The sequence below is a fragment of the Phoca vitulina genome, unplaced genomic scaffold (assembly GCF_004348235.1).
Source record: "Phoca vitulina isolate PV1807 unplaced genomic scaffold, GSC_HSeal_1.0 scaffold8, whole genome shotgun sequence".
In the NCBI taxonomy this organism is placed as follows: Eukaryota; Metazoa; Chordata; class Mammalia; order Carnivora; family Phocidae; genus Phoca; species Phoca vitulina.
Genome location: NW_022589711.1, coordinates 29803082 through 29824228, shown reverse-complemented (window position 1 = coordinate 29824228; position 21147 = coordinate 29803082). Strand labels below are relative to the sequence as shown.

Genomic DNA, 21147 nt, shown 5'->3' with positions numbered 1-21147 from the left:
CTTTGTTTATTGAACATTTTGATTTTTTTTGTGTATGTGAAAATCATTTGCCCAATTTTGAGTAGTAGTTATTAATATTTAGATGGGAATCTTTTGTCGATTATATGTTTCTCCCAATGTGTGCTTTCTTTTTCACATTGTTAGTGATCTATCTTCATGAACACAGGTTTTAATTTCTCTTTCTCTTTATCCTTTGAGCAATTGGGGGCCTGTTTAAATTTTTTGCCTGCTCCAAAGTAATGAAGATATTCTCTAGTTTCTTCTAAAAAAAAAAAAAACCCTTTAATCTTACACCTAAATATGAAAGATAAAACAATAATCTAAAATAAAATTTGTATATGGTATTAGGTAAAGGTCAAGATTCAGTTTCTTACATATGTATATCCATTTGACCCAGCAGCATTTTTTGAAAACATCATTCATTCCCCACTGCTGTTTAAATCTAATTGATATGGCATATCCAGTGTCCAAATATGGTTGTATTTCTTTCTAAAATTATTGTTTTGTTCCATCTACTTGTTTATTCTTGTGCTACTATCACACTGTCTTAATTATGCACAGAGTGTAAGTTTGTCAGTGTTGTTTTTATTGAAGATGGACTTGCTTATTCTTGGCTTTTAACATCTCCCTATAAAGTTTAGAATCAGCCTACCATTTCCTACTGCAGAAATGTCTCCTAGAATTTTTGATTGGGGTTATATTAAATCTAAGAGTCAATTTGGGGATAATTGATATCTTTACAGTATTGAATCTGCCAGTCCATTAAAGTGTTATAACCCTCTGTGTCTTTTATATCTCTGATTGTATGTGTGTTTGTGTTTATCTCATTCCTGTTTATTTAATATTTTCAGATGCTAATGTAAAAATCAAGTATTTTTAAGTTTTATTTTCTAATGATACATTGCTTATTTATAGAAATACAACTGATTTTTATTCTGCAACCATGTTGAATTCTTATTTCTTTTCATAGTTCAATATATAAATTCTTTTGTATTTCCTACATATAAAACTGTGTCTCAGGCAAATACTATTATAATTTTTGTTTTTAATTGATTCATTCTATGATTATATATTTTAAAACAGTTTTAGCATATCTTTTATTTCTTTATTTCTAATAAACTCTAATGGCTTATAGAGAAAAATAAAATAATCACTTAAACTCCCAGCATGAGCCAGTTCTTAGCAGTTAAACTGTGTATTGATCTCTCCCGACATTCTAGACAGTTTTTAGCATTGGCTCATAAAGGACATGCAATTTCAAAAAATGCTATTCCCATTTAAGTATGTCATGGACACTTTTCCATGACAATATTCTTTTGTACAACTGTCAATTGCTGTTATAATATTATAATCTTTGAATGTAGTATGTCCTTTTATTACCATTGAGTGTATTTGTTTTTAATTTTTTACTATTATGAACAACACTATATTGAAGAGACTTACGGATGGATATTTGTGCTGCTGTGTATTTATTTATTCATTTTTGACATAATTTTGTTAGGTGAAATCCCTAGAAGTAGGCTTTCAGGGTCAAAAATAATAGGCTTTTGAAACTTGCTGCCAGATTGCCTTCTAGAAGTGCTGTATAAATTCTCATTCACACAGAAGTATATGACTTTTCAAATACCCTAGCCTTTGTTGAGATTCACACCTTGATTATGTGGATTTTTTTTTCATAGGAGTTAAAAGTAAAACCTATATCCTTTTATGAACTTGTGGTGTCATGAAAATGTTTTGCCTTCTTTTGTTTTTGTGTGTGTGTAACAATCTCCTAAAATCTTTTGTCTTCCATTCCTTTTATTTTTTTTTTTTTAAACTGCAAGATTTTCAAGTTAGAATATCCAATATACTCTTCCACTTTTATAGAGGAGGAGAAAAGCCTGGAAGATTTGAGTGGCTTGTCAGTTGCTGACCTACTGACAACTTTTCAGTTTTGTTTCCCTGTTATCTGTTTTTATCTGAAAGGACACTCGCTCTGTTTTCAAGACTATAAATAAAGTTACTCTTGTTTTCTTGGTAAACAGACCAAGACTTATCATCTAATAATAAAATAATATAGCCTTATATTAAGTTCTTATCTCTCCTGACATGATATGAATGGGCTATTACTCTTTTTCAGTCCTCAAAAGATTTCTGTGTAGTGGAGAAAGCGAATGGAGCACAAATTTCTAGGCTCCTCCTCCGTGTAACACTCCCTTGCTTTCCCTAGACACAGTTTAATTTAATTACACAAATTTTATTTTATTTATGTATTTATTTATTTATTTAAGATTTTATTTATTTATTTGACAGAGAGAGAGAGAGATAGCAAGGGCAGGAACACAAGCAGGGGGAGTGGGAGAGGGAGAAGCAGGCCTCCCGCCAAGCAGGGAGCCCAACGCGGGGCTCGATCCCAGGACCCCAGGATCACGACCCAAGCTAAAGGCAGATGCTTAACGACTGAGCCACCCAGGTGCCCCTAATTACACAAATTTTAGTTGCACACCTTGTTTGTCTTGGGCAAAGGTGAGTAAGCTACAGTTCCTTTTCTCAGGGAGCTTCATCTCATGGGGTTTCCAAGGCACATCCATCTTTTTCTATAATAACTTTTGCACTTGACACAACATAATATATTTACAAGTCTTTCCACTTAATTAGATTGTGACTTTATTTATATTTCTGTTCTGAACCTACCAAAATGCCTAGGACATATAAAATCTTTCTTAGACAAATTACTTAACCTCTTTAAGCCTCAGTTTTCCCATCTGTATCATGAGGATAAATATATTATCGGCCTCATGGTGTTATTGTGACAAACTCCAGTAATATATATTGTAATAGGACTTGGTGATTGGCAGAGAGCGTAGACAACCAATCAATAAATGACAGCTCTTATTCTTACTGGATGTTTAAAAATCCTGAAATCATTATTATTCTGTGTCTGGCTAACCATTGGCCTTGTATTCCATTCTTTGTGGATTAACAGCTACTTGTGCTTTTTAGTAGATTTTAAAGTTAATTCAATTTGTAATTAAAGTGATTTATGATTGTAAGTGGCAAAAAGGACAGATTAAAATATCTCTGGGTTGGTGAGAGCTTGAAGCTTTTATGTTCTATTTCTTTAGTTTTTCTTCCTCTTTTCTATTCCCAGATCTCTGCCAGCACAATGAAGTTTGTACGTATTTGTAAAACAATTTGTCATTAATATTTTCTCTGACTTCATCTCTAGGGAAAGAGAGTAGAAACCACTACTCTCTGTTGTTGCTATAGTTTAATTAAAGGTGTGAAAAGCCATTCTCTCCTTTTCCCCTCCCCCCACACACATCAGGAAAGAAGGTGGTAGCAACTTGAAATCCTCTTTGGAAAGGTTAGATCCTTAGTGCAACAGTTTTAGAACAGGTTTTTTGTTTGTTTGTTTGTTTTAAGAAGTCATTGTACGCTATTTCTGTTCTTCACTCATGAAATCCTCTTTCTCCCCACCATTCTCTATGTTGGGTGTTTGGCTCAGTTGATCAAAGGAAAGGTATCTGTTGTACAGATTTTGTATGTAGTTAGTTAACCAGATAATGCCCTTTCTTCTTAATCCCTGTTACAACCCTTAATTGAGCTTGTTTGGACCTTTATCACAAGTGAACTGTGAGCAAGTATCATTTACACAAGTACTGTGGAAATGTGGCTTGCTCCTTTGTAAATTATTGTTCCAAGTGGTATGTTAGACTATAATTTTAGAAGTTCGTATGTTTTTTTAAGAATTTGCTCTGGGAAATCATTGGGTATTGAAAGGAATTATGATCTGCAAGCTCCTTAAATATTGGGATGAAGATAACTTTTTTATGGAAACGTATCAAAGGTGTCTAGCCAGTTGATTTACTTTTTATACTTCATACACAAGACAAGTTTCTCTTAAGATTTCCATACAAAAATAAAACATATACCATTCTTAAATCAGTAGTTCTTTGTATAAATTTTAAAAAATTTGAATATTATGGTTCATGTCCCTTTTATGCATTGAATATTTGAATCTTAATTTGGAAAAGAAAATGTGCTTCTTAAGCACTACTTTCGTGGTAACTGTAATGAAACTGGACACAATTGCATATTTACGCTTCGCCATAAATCAATAGCCTTCTAACATTATCAGAAGTGTTCCTTGTTTTCTTAAAACAGCAACATTTTGTTAACCTTAGTCAGAGCCTGACGTGTGTTTCTTCTAAACGGCGTCTGATGTGGTATGTCTCTTCAGTTCTCTGTGGTTTCCTGTTTTTTTCATACATGGAGAAAAGCCTTTTGATGTATTCAGCCTCATATTTTTCTTTCTTTTAGTGGTATATCAAACCTAAACTTTCTTATAAATACAGCATGGTATCGTAAGCGTGTCCCACCATTCATTTATTCATCTTGCCACAGACCACTCCTTCTCTGGAATTCCTCCAGGACTTCCTTATATATCCCTCCCTCTAATTTTTTTTTTTTTTTAACATTACATGTCTTATTTCTACCCTGTGTGTATCTTCTTCAAGGACAGATAGTATCATGTATTTTCGTAATTGTATTTATCCACAGTGCTTTACCTTAGCAGTTAAGAGATGAGTGACTCTCAAAGTGGTGTTCCCCAGACCAGCAACATCAGCATCACTTGGGGACTTGTTAAAACTGTAAGTTCTCCAGCCCCACCTCAGTCATAATGAATTAGAATATCTTGGGCTGCGGATCAGCAATTTCTGTCCTAACAAGCCCTTCAACGCTCCCAATGAATGCTCAAGTTTGACAACCGCTGCAGTAGATAATTATTGAATGAATATATAATTGTACATTTATGGCGATGCTTCGCTGGGAGAATTGGCATAGGATAGGGCCGATGTAGTCCATTCAGCCTGAGTCTTTTATTTCTTACAAGATACTAGAAAAGAAAAACCTAAGGCTTAAATATTTATAATCTTCTAAGAGTGTATGTATAGCTCTTATGATGTCCTGTTGTAAAAACTGCAGCTTAAAATTTTAAAAACATGAAGGACTTCTTTCTTCCACCTTTTCAGGAGTAGGCATTTAACATTCCAAAAGGAGGAAAATGAACTAAGGGATGAATAATAAGTATTACTTATTTTCATGATGGGGAGGAGGTGGTGAATGTCAGAAACCGGTCAGGTGGAGGACAGACTGGGAGACTTCCCTGGACACCGTTTTTTGCCCTTCTAAATTTTTAAACTACGTAAATGCGCTGCTTAATAAAAATTTTGATGCATGATATTTAAGAAAAATAAGTTTTCAATAAATAAGTTTCTATATGCTAGCCAATGTGACCAGCTAAACGATTTAAAATTTCCCTTTGTATTAATATGAAAGGTTAGATAACATGTTGTTTATCTGCAGAATACAAGGGGATAATGGCTAAAATGCCTTCATGACTTTTCTCCTGCGCTTTCTTAAAATGGTGAATTACTCTTTTGTGCCATGAATAAAGAATTCCTACTATTGTGTGAACCCATAGTCTTAGAGTTATTTTAAGGAAATAAAGAGGGGGAAAATTTAACTTGATTCAAAGTCAAATGATCTTGTGTACGCAAGAGGTCAGACACACAGGACTTTGACCTAATCCCTTCTTTTGGATGTATTTTTAGAAATATCTTGATAGTGAAGGATTTTTTGAGAGAGAAATTTACTTAGATTTTTGTCACATTCTTAGCAAATGGAAAATAATCCAGTTAGCAAAACCCATTACTGATTATGAACACCTGTTTGTCTTCTTTTTTCTCAACTATTTGTCTTTTAATACAAATGCAATTAATTATATTACTGTTATGATTGAACTGTGCTATTTCAGTGGAAGGTAGTCTTAAATGACACTTGATTCAACTACTATTTTTTTTTTCCTTGCACAGAACTATTGTTCCATGGAAAGTATTCAGACAGTGCCTTCATGAGGTTCATCAAATTAGCTCTGGCCTGGAAGCAATGGCTCTGAAATCAACAATTGATTTAACTTGTAATGATTACATTTCAGTTTTTGAATTTGATATTTTTACCAGGCTCTTTCAGGTAAGCGTCCTATTTGCTTCATCCTTTCCTCCCTCCTCATCTCCTTCCCTGTGTGCGCATGTGATGTGCGTGTGTTCGTGTGCACGTGTGTGTGTACATCTCTCTCACACACACAAACATATGAGAAATAGTCTCATTTTTGGTAGTCTATAATTTTGAAGTTGCTGGTGTAAGTTTTTGGTCATCTCTATATGTTTAGGGTTTAAGTTCGGAGTACCAGGTGCTATGAGGCTGGCGATTGCTTGTTAGCTTTGAGAAGATCCATGCAAAGGAGCTTTGCTCTTAAATTTCCTATTTAGTTTCTCACTTTTAGCCCAGTAACTGACAGAATGCAAATTTTACAGGTGGGCATTTGCTGAGGTTGTATCCCAATGTCTCCCCTTTGTCTCCTGCTTTCATTTGGTGAGAAAGGAAATAGTAAACTTGGCAGTAAATAGTAAATTTATCAGGTTCTGTATAGGACACTCCAGTGGTGTGTACTGTTGTACAACTTACGTTGCTCATTCAACCATATGTTATAAACATTTTTTCATGTCAATAAATCTTTTTCATTAATATAATTATTAATTTTCAGTTGCTATATAATATTCCATCAAAATAGTATGGCATTAATTTAACAAATACTCTTTTGGTAAATTTAGGCTTTGTTTTTTTTTTTTTTCCCTGTTTCCTCACTGATATGTATGACTGTGACATAACCTTCTTGTCCTGTTTATTGTTTTTATTTTTTAATCTGTCCTTTATAATTGTCTTTAGATAGCTTTTCAAAAGCAAGTGTCATTGAATGATGAAAGCTGGATGCTATCATTTTATTCTTTTGTATATCTTCGTGGAACTACCCTAAACATGAAGACTTGAAATTTGTGTTTTCATGTATGGCATTCAATTGAAGTAGTCATGTATATCATGTATGGCATTCAATTCAAGTAGTCACAAAACGAAAGAATCCCACTTAAAATCTTTATGCTTGTAGTAATATGAATTCTCTAGTAAATGAGGTAAATTGATCAGAAAACAGGCTTGCTTGTATTCTGATGCAATTTTTTATTACTTTAGTCTATAGTAAGATTTATTCTGTTTGAAACATGCTTTCAACAAATGTTGGGAGTATAATATTGGTTTTCATGTTTCCCATGTTATAAGAATTTCCCTTCTCTGATTTATGATTCTCCTTGGCACTAGTTTGCAAGGATCTGGTGACTGAGTTATGTAAGAAAATCAAATTATGTGGGATTAACTTTTAATTTACAAAAGGACCTGTTAACAGAAGGCAAATTAACTCTTGTCATCAATACTTATAGAATACATTTTATTTTATTACAACTTTAAGATCATAATTCTACCTGGATGTATAGGATAAGAAATTAGATAAATGATTGCAGAAATTGTGCTTTTGCATATTTTCAGTTTACACTAGTTTCATGATTATTCCCTTGGTATATACAGGCACATCTCGGAGATGTTGCAGGTTCATTCAGTTCCAGACCAGTGCAATAAAGTGAATATCACAATAAAGCAAGTCAAAAAATTTTTTTTGGTTTCCTAGTGCATATAAAAGTTATGTTTACACTGTACGGTAGCCTATTACATGTGTAATAGCATCATGTCTTAAAAAAGCAATGTATGCACCTTAATTTAAAAATACTTCATTGCTAAAAAATGCTAACCATCATCTGAGCTTTCAGTGAGTCGTAATCTTTTTGCTGGTGGAGGGTCTTGGTCTTTGCCTCAGTGTTGATGGCTGCTGACTGATCAGGGTGGTGAAGGTTGGGGTGGCTGTGGCCATTTCTTAAAATAAGACAACAGTGAAGTTTGCTGCATTGATTGGTCCTTTTTTTCACAAACAATTTTTTTCTGTAGCACGTGATACTGTTTGAAAGCATTTTACCTGCAGTAGAACTTCTTTCAAAATTGGAGTCAATCTACTCAAACCCTGCCGCTGCTTTATCAACTAATATTCTAAATCTTTTATTGTCATTTCAACAATTTTCACAGCATCTTCACCAGGGGGTAGATTCTATGTCCAGAAACCATTTTCTTCACTCATTCCTAAGGAGCAGCTCCTCATCTGTTGAAGTTGTATCATGAGATTGTAGCAATTCAGTCCTATCTTCTGGCTCTGCTCCTAATTCTAGTTCTCTTGCTATTTCCACCCCATCTGCACTTACTTCCTCCACAGAAGGCTTAAACCCCTCAAAGTCATCCACGAGTGTTGGGATCAATCTCTTTCAAACTCCTGTCCATGGTTGATATTTTGACCTCTTTCCATGAATCACAAATATTCTTAATGGGATCTAGAGTAATGAATCCTTTCTAGAAGGTTTTCAGTTAACTTTGCCCAGATCCATCAGAGGAATCACTGTATAGGGCAGCTATAGCTATACCAGTCCTACATGGTATCTTCTGCCAAGAGAAGGCCATTTCCTCTCCATTGAAGGTAGCCACCATCATTAATTGTTGTAGCCAGATCTTCTGGATACCTTGCTCAGCTTCTGCATCAGCACTTGCTACTTCACCTTGCACTTTTATATTACGGAGAAAGCTTCTTTCCTTAAACCTCATGATCCAACCTCTGCTGGCTTCATACTTTTCTTCTGTAGCTTCCTCACCTCTCAGTCTTCCTAGAATTAAAGAGTTAGGGCATTGCTCTGGATTAGGCTTTCGTTTAAGGGAAGGTTATGGCTGGTTTGCTCTGCTCTTCAGACCACTAAAACTTTCTCTGTATCAGCAATAAGGCTGTTTTGCTTTCTTATCATTTGTGTGTTCACTGGCATAACACTTTTCATTTCCTTCAAGAACCTCTCCTTTGCTTTCACAATTTGGCTGTTTGCTGCAGGAGGCCTGGCTTTCAGTCTGTGTTGTCTTTCAACTTGCCTTCCTCATTCAGCTGAATCATTTCTAGTTTTTGATTTAAAGGGAGATAAGTTCTTTCATTTGAACATTGAGGGGACGTTGTAGGGTTATTAATTGGCCTAATTTCAATATTGTTATGTCTTAGGGAATAGAGAGCCTGAGGAGAGGGAGAGAGATGGGGGGAACAGCTGGTCAGCGAAGCAGTCAGAACACACATTTATGGGTTTCATTTGACATCTTATGTGGGTGTGGTTTGTGACTCCCCTGAAAATTACAGTAGAAACATCAAAGATCACAGATCACCATAACAGATATGATGATGATTTGAATATCTGAAATATTTTAAGAACCACCAAAATATGGGGTGTCTGGGTGGTTCAGTTAAGTGTCTGACTCTGGATTTTGACTCCGGTCATGATCTCAGGGTTGTGAGATCGAGCCCCGTGTCTCAGGCTCTGTGCTCAGTGGGGAGTCTGTTTCTCTCCCTCTCCCTTTGCCCCTCCCCCTGCTTGCACTGTCTCTCTCTCTCAAATAAATAAATAAATCTTTAAAAAAATTACCAAAATAATGACAGAGAGACTTGAAGTGAACAAATGCTGTTGGAAAAATGGTGCCATGAAAGAATTGCTCAATATAGGGTTACCACAGACCTTCAATTTGAAAAAAACAAAAACAAAAACAACACAGTATCTGTGGAGTGCAGTAAAGCAAAGCGCAATAAAATGAGGTATGCCTGTATAGGCCATTAGCTTACTTTAGTCAATGATTTTAATGATACATTTTGTAAAAAGATTGTGTTACCTGATACTGACCATTTTATAATAGAACCTCTCCTTTCTTTAAAGATTTCTGATAATTTTACAAATAATTTATTTCACATAATACAAAGGCATTTGAAGTAGTAGAAGCTTTGTTTCTTCCCCTTGTGAAGGAAGAGAAAAAAATTATTTTCCTGCCTTAACTGTTCATTCTAGGAAAAGTGTGTTTTTTCTGGGCGGCCTAGATGACTTTTTAATGTGGATGTTAAATGCTAGAATGCCTGGGTTATATATGAAAGTTATGAGGGCACTTTAATGTTGGTTGAACACTTACCCAAACTGTTATTTAACGTGCACATATTTTCTTATAAGCTGTTTCACTTTAAAACAGTGCATTTGATCTTAATACTCTAACTTACGTGTGTCTTATTTATGCTCACTGGGATGGGAGAGGAAAAGAATCTTTTTAAGTAGAGTTACCGTGAAAAGTTTTAGATAACAAAACCAAAAAAATACCTGTAAATTAAACATGCCTAGTCTCTTTTAAAACTCATAATTACAGAAGTAGCTAAAGAACTCTCATTAGCTCCTATATACTTCTGTGATTCTTCACTTCTTTCAGTTTCATTATTCAGATGTTTTAACTAATCATACATGTGCCTTAAAATTAGTTCTATGCATAGACAAGTAAAATGTATTAACTTTTACTGATCTTTTATTTTATACAACTTTAAAAATTGAGTAGTAGGTTTTTTTAAGTTATAATTATGCATTCTGTATGAAAAATGTGTTTTATGAATACTATAACTGCATGAACATATATTTTTCTGCAGGCACAGTGGTGGTGGTGAATTAGCAATGAATTCTCACCTCTAAATTGTTGGGAGTGGGGTATTTAGCAGAATGGGCTCTGAAAGTGAGTAAGGTACATGCTCAAGATTGCGGTTTGACAACAGAGAACTAGCATAAGGGTTGGAAGAAGTCATCAGCGGGGACTAGGAGATGAAATTGACAATTGTCTAGGAAATGAAAGAAGGGAAAAGAAGAACGTAAATCTGGTTACTAGGTACGTTCTTTTCCTCTCTTCCCTTATCCTGACATTCTGCCAGAACTTGAACAAATACTAGGAAGATGTTGGAACAATCTTGCAGTAGCTACCTTCCTCCTTTCCTCTTGCTTCTGCCTTTAATCTTCTCTTTCTCCTCTCCAGGTGGTTCAGAGATGCTGGGATTGGCAGGTGCTAAAGTCCTGGAATGGAAAGAGGGGGATTTTGCTTCTCTCTTCCCTCTCCCTGGGGCTGTTGCTCCCCTTCTCCTTCCATTTCCCCACTACTAGAGACGATGGGGTTGCTGAGAAATGGGGCTTCTGGGTGGCGGCATAAGGAATGTGTGATTTGGGGGAATATATTCGTGACTATGGAATATATAGCATCAGTGGAATAGAGAGCAAAAGAAGAAGAGGAAAGTCATCTGTTATAGCAAGGAATAAGAGAGCAGATCTAGACAGAGCAGTCCGGGCCCCTCTTCCAGCCGAAGCTTTAAGTCAGTAAAGGGCTATTCTTGAAAATAGTATTTTGGAAGAATGGAGGGAATAGCTTCCTTCATTCACTCAATTAATTTCTGTAGTCATTTAAGAATCTCTAAATAATTTTGTGTTGGTGGGTGTGAAAACCTTTCCTTTAGTCTAAAAACAAATGCAAAAATAATCCTATTCTCCAAAGCATTTTATTTTGCCTTCTTTAAGCCATTAGTTGGCAAAATCCTTTAAAAACAAAAAAACAAAAAACACGTAACTACCATGTGTTTCAGACTGTGGGTAGCATTCACAAGAAAAACAGTACACAGACTCTTTCTATTACACAAATATTTTTGTAGTTAGAAGCTGGCCCTCTGGATTATGTACCAAGAAATGGTTGCTTAATACTGTAGCAGTTGGCTCAAAACTCCAATTTCATTTTTTTTTTTCAGTTGTATTCTGATCTGCGCATTGGTTCTCCACGAAGTGCAGCACTTTTTTAAACAACTCTTCCATTAGTTTTTGTAGACTTTGATGGAAGTGACCCAAATATTTTATATTCTCTCCATCCTTGTTCTTTGTAGATGAGGAAGTAGAACAAAATAAAACCCATTTCCTATACTAGCAGTTATTTCTCAGTTTTTTTAAAAACATATGCTGATATTCTTCCAAGTATTGTTTATGTAATTTTTAGTCATGATTTTAGAAGAAAATTAGAAACATGTTTTTTTTTTTTCTTTTTCCCCCAAGTACATAGACAGAACCTCTCATAATAGTGTTCTCCAGGGCTCCTTTTTGCCCAATTAGATATTTTAGTGTGCTGGGGGAATACCCTGAAGATTTTTCTTGTTATGTCAGAAAAGGTTAAAGAACTCTTCATTACTAAATCTTTCTTTCCCTTGTTATCCTCATCTCAAGAGATACAATCCTTGAAGAATTCTGCCTTGTGAATCTAAAACTTGCTTAACAATAATGAGGAACAAGTCTCAAAACATTCAAAAGCAGGAGCCCTCTACCAATGATCATGTCTAGGATGACCACTTCAACAATTCTCACTTGGCAACATAAAATACCGTTTTTTCTTCTTTTCTGTAGAAGATATGAGTTAATAATCTGGCACATTAGATAGAGTATGCCACCAAGTCCATGGAATAAATGCAGCTTCAGCCTTAAAAATATGGCCGAGACAATTCATTCACACCCTCAAGCAAAATTGTCTATCACTGACTGCCTTTTTTTCTCTTGCCATGGTAACTGGAGGGGTAACTAATCACATGAAAGAGAGAATGGTACAAACTCTGTTTGTGTGCCTTTGTGTATTTCTGTGCAAGATCTTTAACTTACTACTGAATCATAAACCTTCTGTAATTGTGCAAGAACTAGCCAAATGTGAGCAGAGTAGTATGTTACCATGGAAAGAATGGTAGGTTGGGAGTCAAGGCCTTTTAGACAAGTGACTAGTTAGAGGAGCTCTTCAACAATTACACCTCCCTGATCACTGTATTCTGAGACTACATCAGTGCTGGTATCCCTTTGGTGAGCAAGACAGGCATGTTCCTTATTCTTATGTAGCTTCTGGTTAATGTATAAACGGTGCCAAATCACTTACATCCCATGGTATGGCTTCTTGTTCTATAAAATTAGATACCTTAAAGGTACAGTGGTGAACAAAACAGACCAAGGGAGATAAGGAATGTGATGAGTGCTAGCAGTTTTCAATAGAGTGGTCTGTGAAGGCTTCATTGAGGAAGCAACACTGGAGAGGAATCACTTAGCTATTTGGAGGAAGAATTCTGGTAGAGGCATCATCAGCAAATACAAAGCCTCTGAGGTGGGGGAGTACCTTTGTGTTCAAGCCCACTACAAAGAAGCCATCGTCCCTGGAGAAGAGGCAGAAAGTGGAGACGTCACAACAGATGGGGAGGAAAGGGAACTGGGCATCAACCCTGTAAAGTCCTTCTAGACCATTTGTAAGGACTTTGACTTTTACTCAAAGTTAGAGGGTTTTGAACAGAAAAGTGATGTGTTTTAGGTTTCAAAATTACCACAAATGCTGTATTGGGAATAGAACTTGTGAAGAAAGTATATAGTTTTTCTTTTTGTTCTCTGTATCCTATCCTGTTTTCTGCCTATTATTTCTCCAAAAAGAGAGTAAGGTATTTCATGTTTACTGTTAAATGGTAAAGGTTGACCTAAGCTACAGAAGCTCATATTCACTTTAAAAATATCTAGGAGATTTCAGTAACTAAATTAAGTGATGGGTTGGTGTATAGTTGATATTATCTAAATAGTATCTTTTCATTTATTCATATTTTTAGCCTTGGGGCTCTATTTTACGGAATTGGAATTTCTTAGCTGTAACACATCCGGGTTACATGGCATTTCTCACATATGATGAAGTTAAAGCACGACTGCAGAAATATAGCACCAAACCTGGAAGGTAAGACTTCAGCAGCAATATTATGTGGTATATCTCGTGATGAAAAGTCCTCTCTTGTCCATTCTTAAGTAAATCAGTAACACCCATGGGGGCGGGGGGGGGGGGGGAAGGAAATGCTAATAGACCACAATGGTACTTTTTAATTGAATCCTTTTAATCCATTCATTGTACTTGTACTGAAACTCTGTATTCATGAAGTGAAAGAGGATATGGTACCATGTAATTTGATAAACTTGGAAATTCATTAAGTCTCAGAGCTCTGATTTTCAAACTAAAGGAGGGTATTAGCATTGTCTCTTTCATGACACCTGTGTTTGTATATAAAATTGTATGTGTATATTTGAATACTTGAATATTGTGCTAAAGACAAAATAAATCAGTTTCATGTTCATTATTTTAGGGTATTTTTCAAGATGTTCAATTTGGTTCTATGGTAAACACTTATAATAACGTATAATATAAACAAATATAAGTACATATAAGTGTACATGTATGTACATGTTGAACACATATAAGTATATAAACATATGTAAGCCCATTGTTACAATCCAACCAATTTCATGTCCTTAAGAATTTCTTCCATAATACCGTGTCATTCTTTGTAGCTTCAGAATTTATGTTTTATTTTCCAGATGATAAAACTAGGTGAAACTCAGAGGTTGGCTGTTTGGTCAACCCTGTGACTTTGGCTGAGAAATCATACCTTATTAATGACAAATCTGGGATCAGAAAATCTCTTCCCTCATTCATACATTTTCCCCATGTGCCATTTAGAAATGCATTACATAGTAGGCGTTTGTGCTGTGGCAAGCAGTGTGCTGGGTATGACAGCAGTGACAGGGATACCTGTCCTCCTCATACAGTGACATTTTAATAGGAGATGCCTTCCCAACATCCATGAGTACACTGATTTCATTGTATCACTCAACAGGAGTCATTTCATTGCAGGAATGAATTTGGTTGTTTTTTTAAGGTTCCATTTTTCTTCTAATGCCATTTTTATCTGATTTGTAGTGCAAATGGTGTTTGTCCTTTAACAAAGTAGTTTCTAGTATAAGCCAATACTGTCGATTCCTTTTTCTCTGCCACAATGAAAATTTCCATCTTTTTTTATTTTTACGAATTTATGTGGTATATAAAAAGAAGGTAGTGGGTACAGAGAACAGTTTGGCTCCTGTTGAAGTCTTCTGTTTAGATTAAGGAGAGTTGGTTCTCATTGAGATGCTGACAGTGGCTTACATGAGTCATTCTGTTTTGGTCAGGGATCTCTCATACCAGATTTTTCCATAACTTCTACTCTGTAGATTGGCATCAAAGTATCTTCTTGTTCTTGGAGTATGATTTGAAAGATGTGCTATGTTTGGAATTACACAATCCTACAAATTTAACACCGAAGTTATTTGCAAAATTAAGAAACTGAGTCCCTTTTGTGTTCTCTTGTTCAAGATTCTGGAGATAAATAATGTTGGGAGAGAACACTGTTGGGAGCAAAAGGCAGGCTGCATCACTTTTGGACTAGTTCTTTTAATAAAAGGACAGTGCCCTCCAAAAGGATGTCTTTCTTCCTTTTCTTCCCAATTTGCCCTGTAACAGTTTATTCTACTGAGTTTTTGGCAAAGATGAAATGATCAGTCTGTGGTAAATTGTTATGTTTAAAGTGTGATGTGGTATTTAAAACATAAAGTTTAGGAAAACTCGGTGAACAAATCAAATGATTTTGGTAAATACTTGTTTTGCAGAATAGTTTCTTCCTCTTGGAAAGCATTTCTTCTCTTTGGCTTCCTGGTACAGAAAATAGTAGGACCTGTTGCAAGGACATTTGAATCTCTCAGGTTTTGCTTTTTGGGCGGATCCAGTTGACAGCTAGACTTCTGTGTGGAATTATTTTGTCTATGATTCTGATTTAGGGTTCCATTTATTGGCAGGTTGATAGCCTATTTTCAGGCTCTCTAGGAGAATACATTTTAGGACTTTCTTGAAGAGTCCTTTCCAAAGGTTCTAAAACAAGTATGAAGTTCTTACTGTTTAAAAATCACAACTTCTTCCTTTCTTTAAGAACCCAATTTTCTTCAAAGACGAAATCACCTTGCAGTACTAAATACACAAGTTAATTAAATTGAATAACTGTATAGCCATTATGTATGTTAATTTATTCTGCAAAGTTATTTTTATAGTACTTGGTTCATAAGTAACTAATGTACATTAGGATATATCAATTTCTGTCACGTATGTAGAGCAATCAGGGTACTCAAATATAGCCAACAGATTGTTGACCTACTTTTGAGCTGTTTAAGGGGTTATACAATCCAGATACGGTTATCATGATGGCAAGATTGAGTGCAATACACTTAAATAAAGATAAGTGATCTAAAATGAAACAAGCAGATAGCTATATTAATAAATAACAGTGAATTTAAAACCAAGTCAGTGTCTCCTTGTCATTTTCATTAATTTGATTTATATTTTTGAACTATTTTAATTTCCTATTATAAGACATTGAACTGGACAGGGTTGGGTGGCAGCCATGTGCTTAATCTAGTTTGTCTTCTCATTAATATAGTTCAGCTCTTTTGATCTTTCATTTAAAGATGAATGGCTGGAACGCTCCAAAGAAAAATATATTATTTTTAAACAAGTCATTAACTTAAAATGCATAATTTTAAAATTACAAAGTGATATATTGAATTCCATAGTAGAAACTGACTCAATTGCTCTCTGAAGTGAACAAATTAAATTTTGACTTTGCTTTCCAAAAACGATTTCTGTCCTAACTGTTTCATACTGAGCACCCACTGATGGGGATGGCAGTAGATCCTTTGATATTGAAGTAGATCAACTTCAGTTCTTTTGTCCTATAGCCCTGGAGGTGTTTAAGTGGGATTACTGTCAGTGCTGCTTTTACAGATCAATGAACAGAGAAGGACAATGGTGTTAAAATAAGAAGAAAGAACCTTATTTCAGATATTGTAAATGATTCCGTTTATTCTTTGACTTTAAAAAAGTCTAACAGATTGTTTAGTAGTTAGCATACACTTTGTGACTAAACATCATTTTCTCACACTTTACAGCTACATTTTCCGGTTAAGCTGCACCAGATTGGGACAGTGGGCCATCGGCTATGTGACAGGGGACGGCAATATCCTACAGACCATCCCTCATAACAAGCCCTTATTTCAAGCCCTGATTGACGGCAGCAGGGAAGGATTGTGAGTATGAGAAATGGGAGTCAGGGGGCTTATTATTCACCAGTTTGAAAGACAGACACTGCTTTATGATGGAGAGAAGAGATAGTGAGGCTGATGATCTGGTCTATTTCAAGACTGAGGAATGGAGTGCTCCTTAGTTCTTATCGTTCATCTCTTAAAATAGTCATTTTCAGGTAACTGGTTTGATTTAAACTGTATATGACAGCCAGTAAATTCCAGCATCAGATTAGAACATGAGTTTGTATTTTTCACAGGAAAAAAAAAAAAAGCACTTAAAAGGAGTTTAAAATAGATGGAAAAACTTATTAAAAAGATAATTCTTTAAAATAACCAACTTCTCTTGCTTCGTGTAACCCTCACGTTGCTAGTTTTCCTTTTTGTTTGACCGGTAGTACCAGATTTTCTCTTTCTTCTTCTTACCCTTTTCTTACCCCTTCCCCGCTTTTTCTCTTTGTGTCTTTCTTCTTTTGGTCACACTGATATTCAATCCCTATTCCAGAATTATATGTTAAGAGCTGAATTCAGTTTAACTTAAGCTATTCTTTTTTAAAATTTAAAAATAAGTATGTTCTCCTTTGTCTTTTAGAGTAAGAATGACTTTTTTTCTCCACAAAGTTTAGACAATCTGATAGGGGCCTTCCTAGTAAATATCTCTCATTCGTTTTAGTCATGTGCCATTCCCTTCATCTTTTTGTTCTCTTTTTTGTGTTGTTCTGTTCTATTGTTGTATCATCATGCTCACTTTTCTTGCCCTTTGCCCTTACTGAGTAACTCAGGGACGGATGTTCCCTTATTTGCTAACAGCACAGATTGTGATAGAAACCTAGCAGGAAAAAGCCCACAAGAGTTAGCAAAGAGAAAATAATTTAAGTTACACCTTTTCTAAAATAATTGCAAAAAAGAAAAAAAAAAAAGTGCTAGGATTATATATGAAGAAAAACTTTTTTTTTATAAATTATGAGCTTTCAAGAAATAATTACGTAAGAATTGTATGGCAAACTGGTAACAAGTTTGTATTTCTGTGTTTTTAACTTAATATAAATTTGCTTTTTTTAATAAATTATGAACTTTCAAGAAATAATTACGTAAGAATTGTATGGCAAACTGGTAATAAGTTTGTATTTCTGTTTTTTTAACTTAATATAAATTTGCTATCCTCAGTTATTTATAACTTACTTGTAATGCATCTGAGATTCATATGTGTAGCTTTTGATTCACTGTGATTACAGGATTTTGTTTTTAAGAAAGTGTGCTGTAAAGTTTTACTTTATAAATAGAGGTTATGAGCGAGCAAATCTGTACATGTAGTAATTTTGATACAGCTTATTTATATTGTTCATAATGCCTTCCATCTATTTTTTAAAAGCCAATAAAAAAAACAAATTATAATATTGTAATCAGTAGTGTAGCCTCTGAACTCCTATGCAAATCAGATGTTAATATTTACACACACACACACACACACACACACACACACATACAAACACCCCTTCAGAGGCATTTAATTAGTTGAATTTGAACTGTAGTGAAAGAGTACATTAAAATAGGTCATATTAACATTTTATTATTTAAAACTAGATCAGATTTTTAGATTATATTAAAATAGATATTATTAGACGGTTTTTTTTTCCCCTAAGTTCAGTAAAACACAGGATATTATCTGGTCCAGCTATCATCAGGGTCAGCTGTCCTTTCCTTAATTAACTCAATTTAGTATGACATAGGTAATTTACTTCCATAACCAGCCAACCGAGATTGTTTATTCCTTTCCTACCATTGAGGAGGGTCTCATCAGTAGCACCCTTGTTTACTGAGGATAGTGATAACGAATTGCCCCTTATACATTAGATAGACCCTTCAACCTTTCCTGTAGCAACCTTATTGTCATTTTTATAATCTTTCAGGTTTGAATTCTTCATAGAATTTCTACATGTTTTTTAAGTGTGATGAGCAAAATGTTATATAATAATTTTAAAACTGGCCATTATTTAGGGTATAAAAAGAAAGCTACTTACCAACTCTCACTTAGCACTCTTCATTTAATATTTGTAGAACTTTAACCCACCCCTGCGAAAACACTCTAAATTTGTCATTTCAGATGTAGTCAGCTCTCTTTCCTAAATTGTAAAAAAAAAAAAAAAAATTTCACTGATCTACTGATTTGTTCCTTATCCTATGAGAATCGTCTGTCCTCTAAGTTCATTTTTTTTCTAGTTTTACTAGTAAATTTTAACACTTATGAACATATTTTGGACTATTTAAGAATAAATATTTTTTGTTACTTCACAGAACAGTTTTAGTATAGTTTTGCCCCTAAAAATATTGATCACAGTAGTAGTATATTCTGAATTTTTCCTTCAAGCCATAGAACAGAGAACTACCAAACAAAACTAACTATATATCTTAATCAGTCAACATAATCCAACAGTAATATTACCATTTTTAAAAATCTAAAATAGGTATTTCCTAACACAATAAACTTCATTTTTAAAGGAGTGTCTGAATGAATAAAAGCTTCTAACAAGATGGCCTTATTGCTGTAACTTTAGTTCTTATTTTAATTCTCTGTAACAGTGGAACCTCATATTTATAAATGATTGTGTTTGTAGTTTGATTTGAAGTAAATGAAGCATATAATTGTAACATTTTCTAATTTCTTTAATCGTGCGTGTACGTGTGTGTCAGCGTGTGTGTAGACTAGTGTGTGTGGGGTGACTGGAAGGTGAGATGGAAAGACAGAGGATGGGAAACTGGAGAAACAGGAACCATGGAGATGTTTGCATAACTTTTACAGGAAACTTGTGGGCTTTAATTCCGTTTTCCTCTCGTGTTATTAAGCATGGTGTAAAATGATGCAGGTAACATTAACTGTGCTTCACATGGGAGACACGATCATTGCAAATTGGTGTACATTCAAAGTGTTTTGGAATAGACCATGAATGACCAGAAAAATAAATGTTTAACTTACCTAAAGGACCTATAGTAAAGATATTTAATTGGAAATAGTTGCTTAGTAGCTGAGTCCATATTCATTATGTACTTCTTATATGAAAATGATTTCTAAATTTTAAATGTCCTGAAAGTAACTTGTAATATTATGGAAACAGTGATAGCAAAGGTTCTTGATATAAGTTACATAAAAAGGAAATTTCAACATGTGGGTTTGAATATAGAAGAATCAGATTAAATAATCTTAAATGCAATTAAAAAACGTATATTTATGGTAATAAAGTTTATGTTTATAATACAGCTATCTTTATCCTGATGGGAGGAGTTATAATCCTGATTTAACTGGATTATGTGAACCCACACCCCATGATCATATAAAAGTTACACAGGTAAGGACAATTTCTGGTAACCCATTTATAATTGTTAAGTATCTAATGCTTTTGAAATAAAAAGCATCCTCTTATACTGTAGCTAAAAGGATGTATAGGTATTTCATGCAGAAGATACTTTAAGGAATTCTAAGAGTGTTTGAAAAAAATACTGTCTCCATTTTTTGAATAAAAATTTCTTCTGTTAATATTCTTGCTTCCAATACAATATTGGCATTTATGCAGATAGATAGATAAATTCATAGGTAAGTAAATAGATACGAAGAGAGAGCCATAGATTTAGAAAACGCCAAAGAAGATTAGAATAATAATATGCATTAGCTTTTAGAGTCAAATGGGTACTTGAAGCGTATTGAAGATAATAATTATATTCTTATAAATCTATTGTTGGCAACCTCATAGACTGCATGGGAGTGTAACTTGGTAAGCCTTTCTTGAGGGTAATAGTAATTATCAAAATCTAAATAAAAACATTTTTGACTCTGGATTCTGTATATATCACTCACATATACAAAGAAAGATCTGTACATTGGGGTATTCACTTCAGCATTTTTCCTAAAATGAAAAATTATAAACTATTTAATCATAGGTTAAGTAAACCATAGTATATTCATACTGCATTATACTGTAAAGTCATTAAGAGGAGGAAGGTAGCTCCACATATTCACATGGGAACTTCGGCATCTTTATTATGTAAAAAAGTTCCATTACTAAGAAGCTCAATTATGTAACATTTCATTTTGTAAAGTTACATTATGTTAGTTCAGTTTCTGGAAAGAGAAAGAAAGAAATTACCATTTTTAAAAATAACAATTAAAAATACCAGACTGGTAACAGTACTTAACTGAGGAGGTAAGAAGGTTTGGGGAATTAGGAAGAAGATGAAAGGGAGAACCTGAGTATTTTGTTTTGCATATAGTCTAGTTTTAAAATATTTTATAATTTTTATGTTTTTGTGCTTTGTATAATAAATAATAAAAATCAAATAAAACCCAGAAAATGTAGATTTGGGGGAAGACAAT

General features: G+C 34.4%; 1 protein-coding gene across 4 annotated transcripts in view; it reads left to right on the top strand.

Annotated features, from left to right (window-relative positions):
* CBLB (Cbl proto-oncogene B) overlaps positions 1 to 21147 on the top strand; it is a 219748-nt gene that overhangs the window by 104156 nt on the left and 94445 nt on the right. For all 4 annotated transcript variants that reach the window (XR_004299783.1, XM_032406461.1, XM_032406460.1 and 1 more), the window contains exons 5-8: positions 5859 to 6015; positions 13460 to 13581; positions 16650 to 16787; positions 20038 to 20125. Coding sequence is in view for 3 of the 4 variants with exons in the window: in XM_032406461.1 (XP_032262352.1) it covers positions 5859 to 6015; positions 13460 to 13581; positions 16650 to 16787; positions 20038 to 20125 (505 nt within the window). In the remaining variant the exon portion in view is untranslated. The remainder of the gene's footprint in view (positions 1 to 5858; positions 6016 to 13459; positions 13582 to 16649; positions 16788 to 20037; positions 20126 to 21147) is intronic.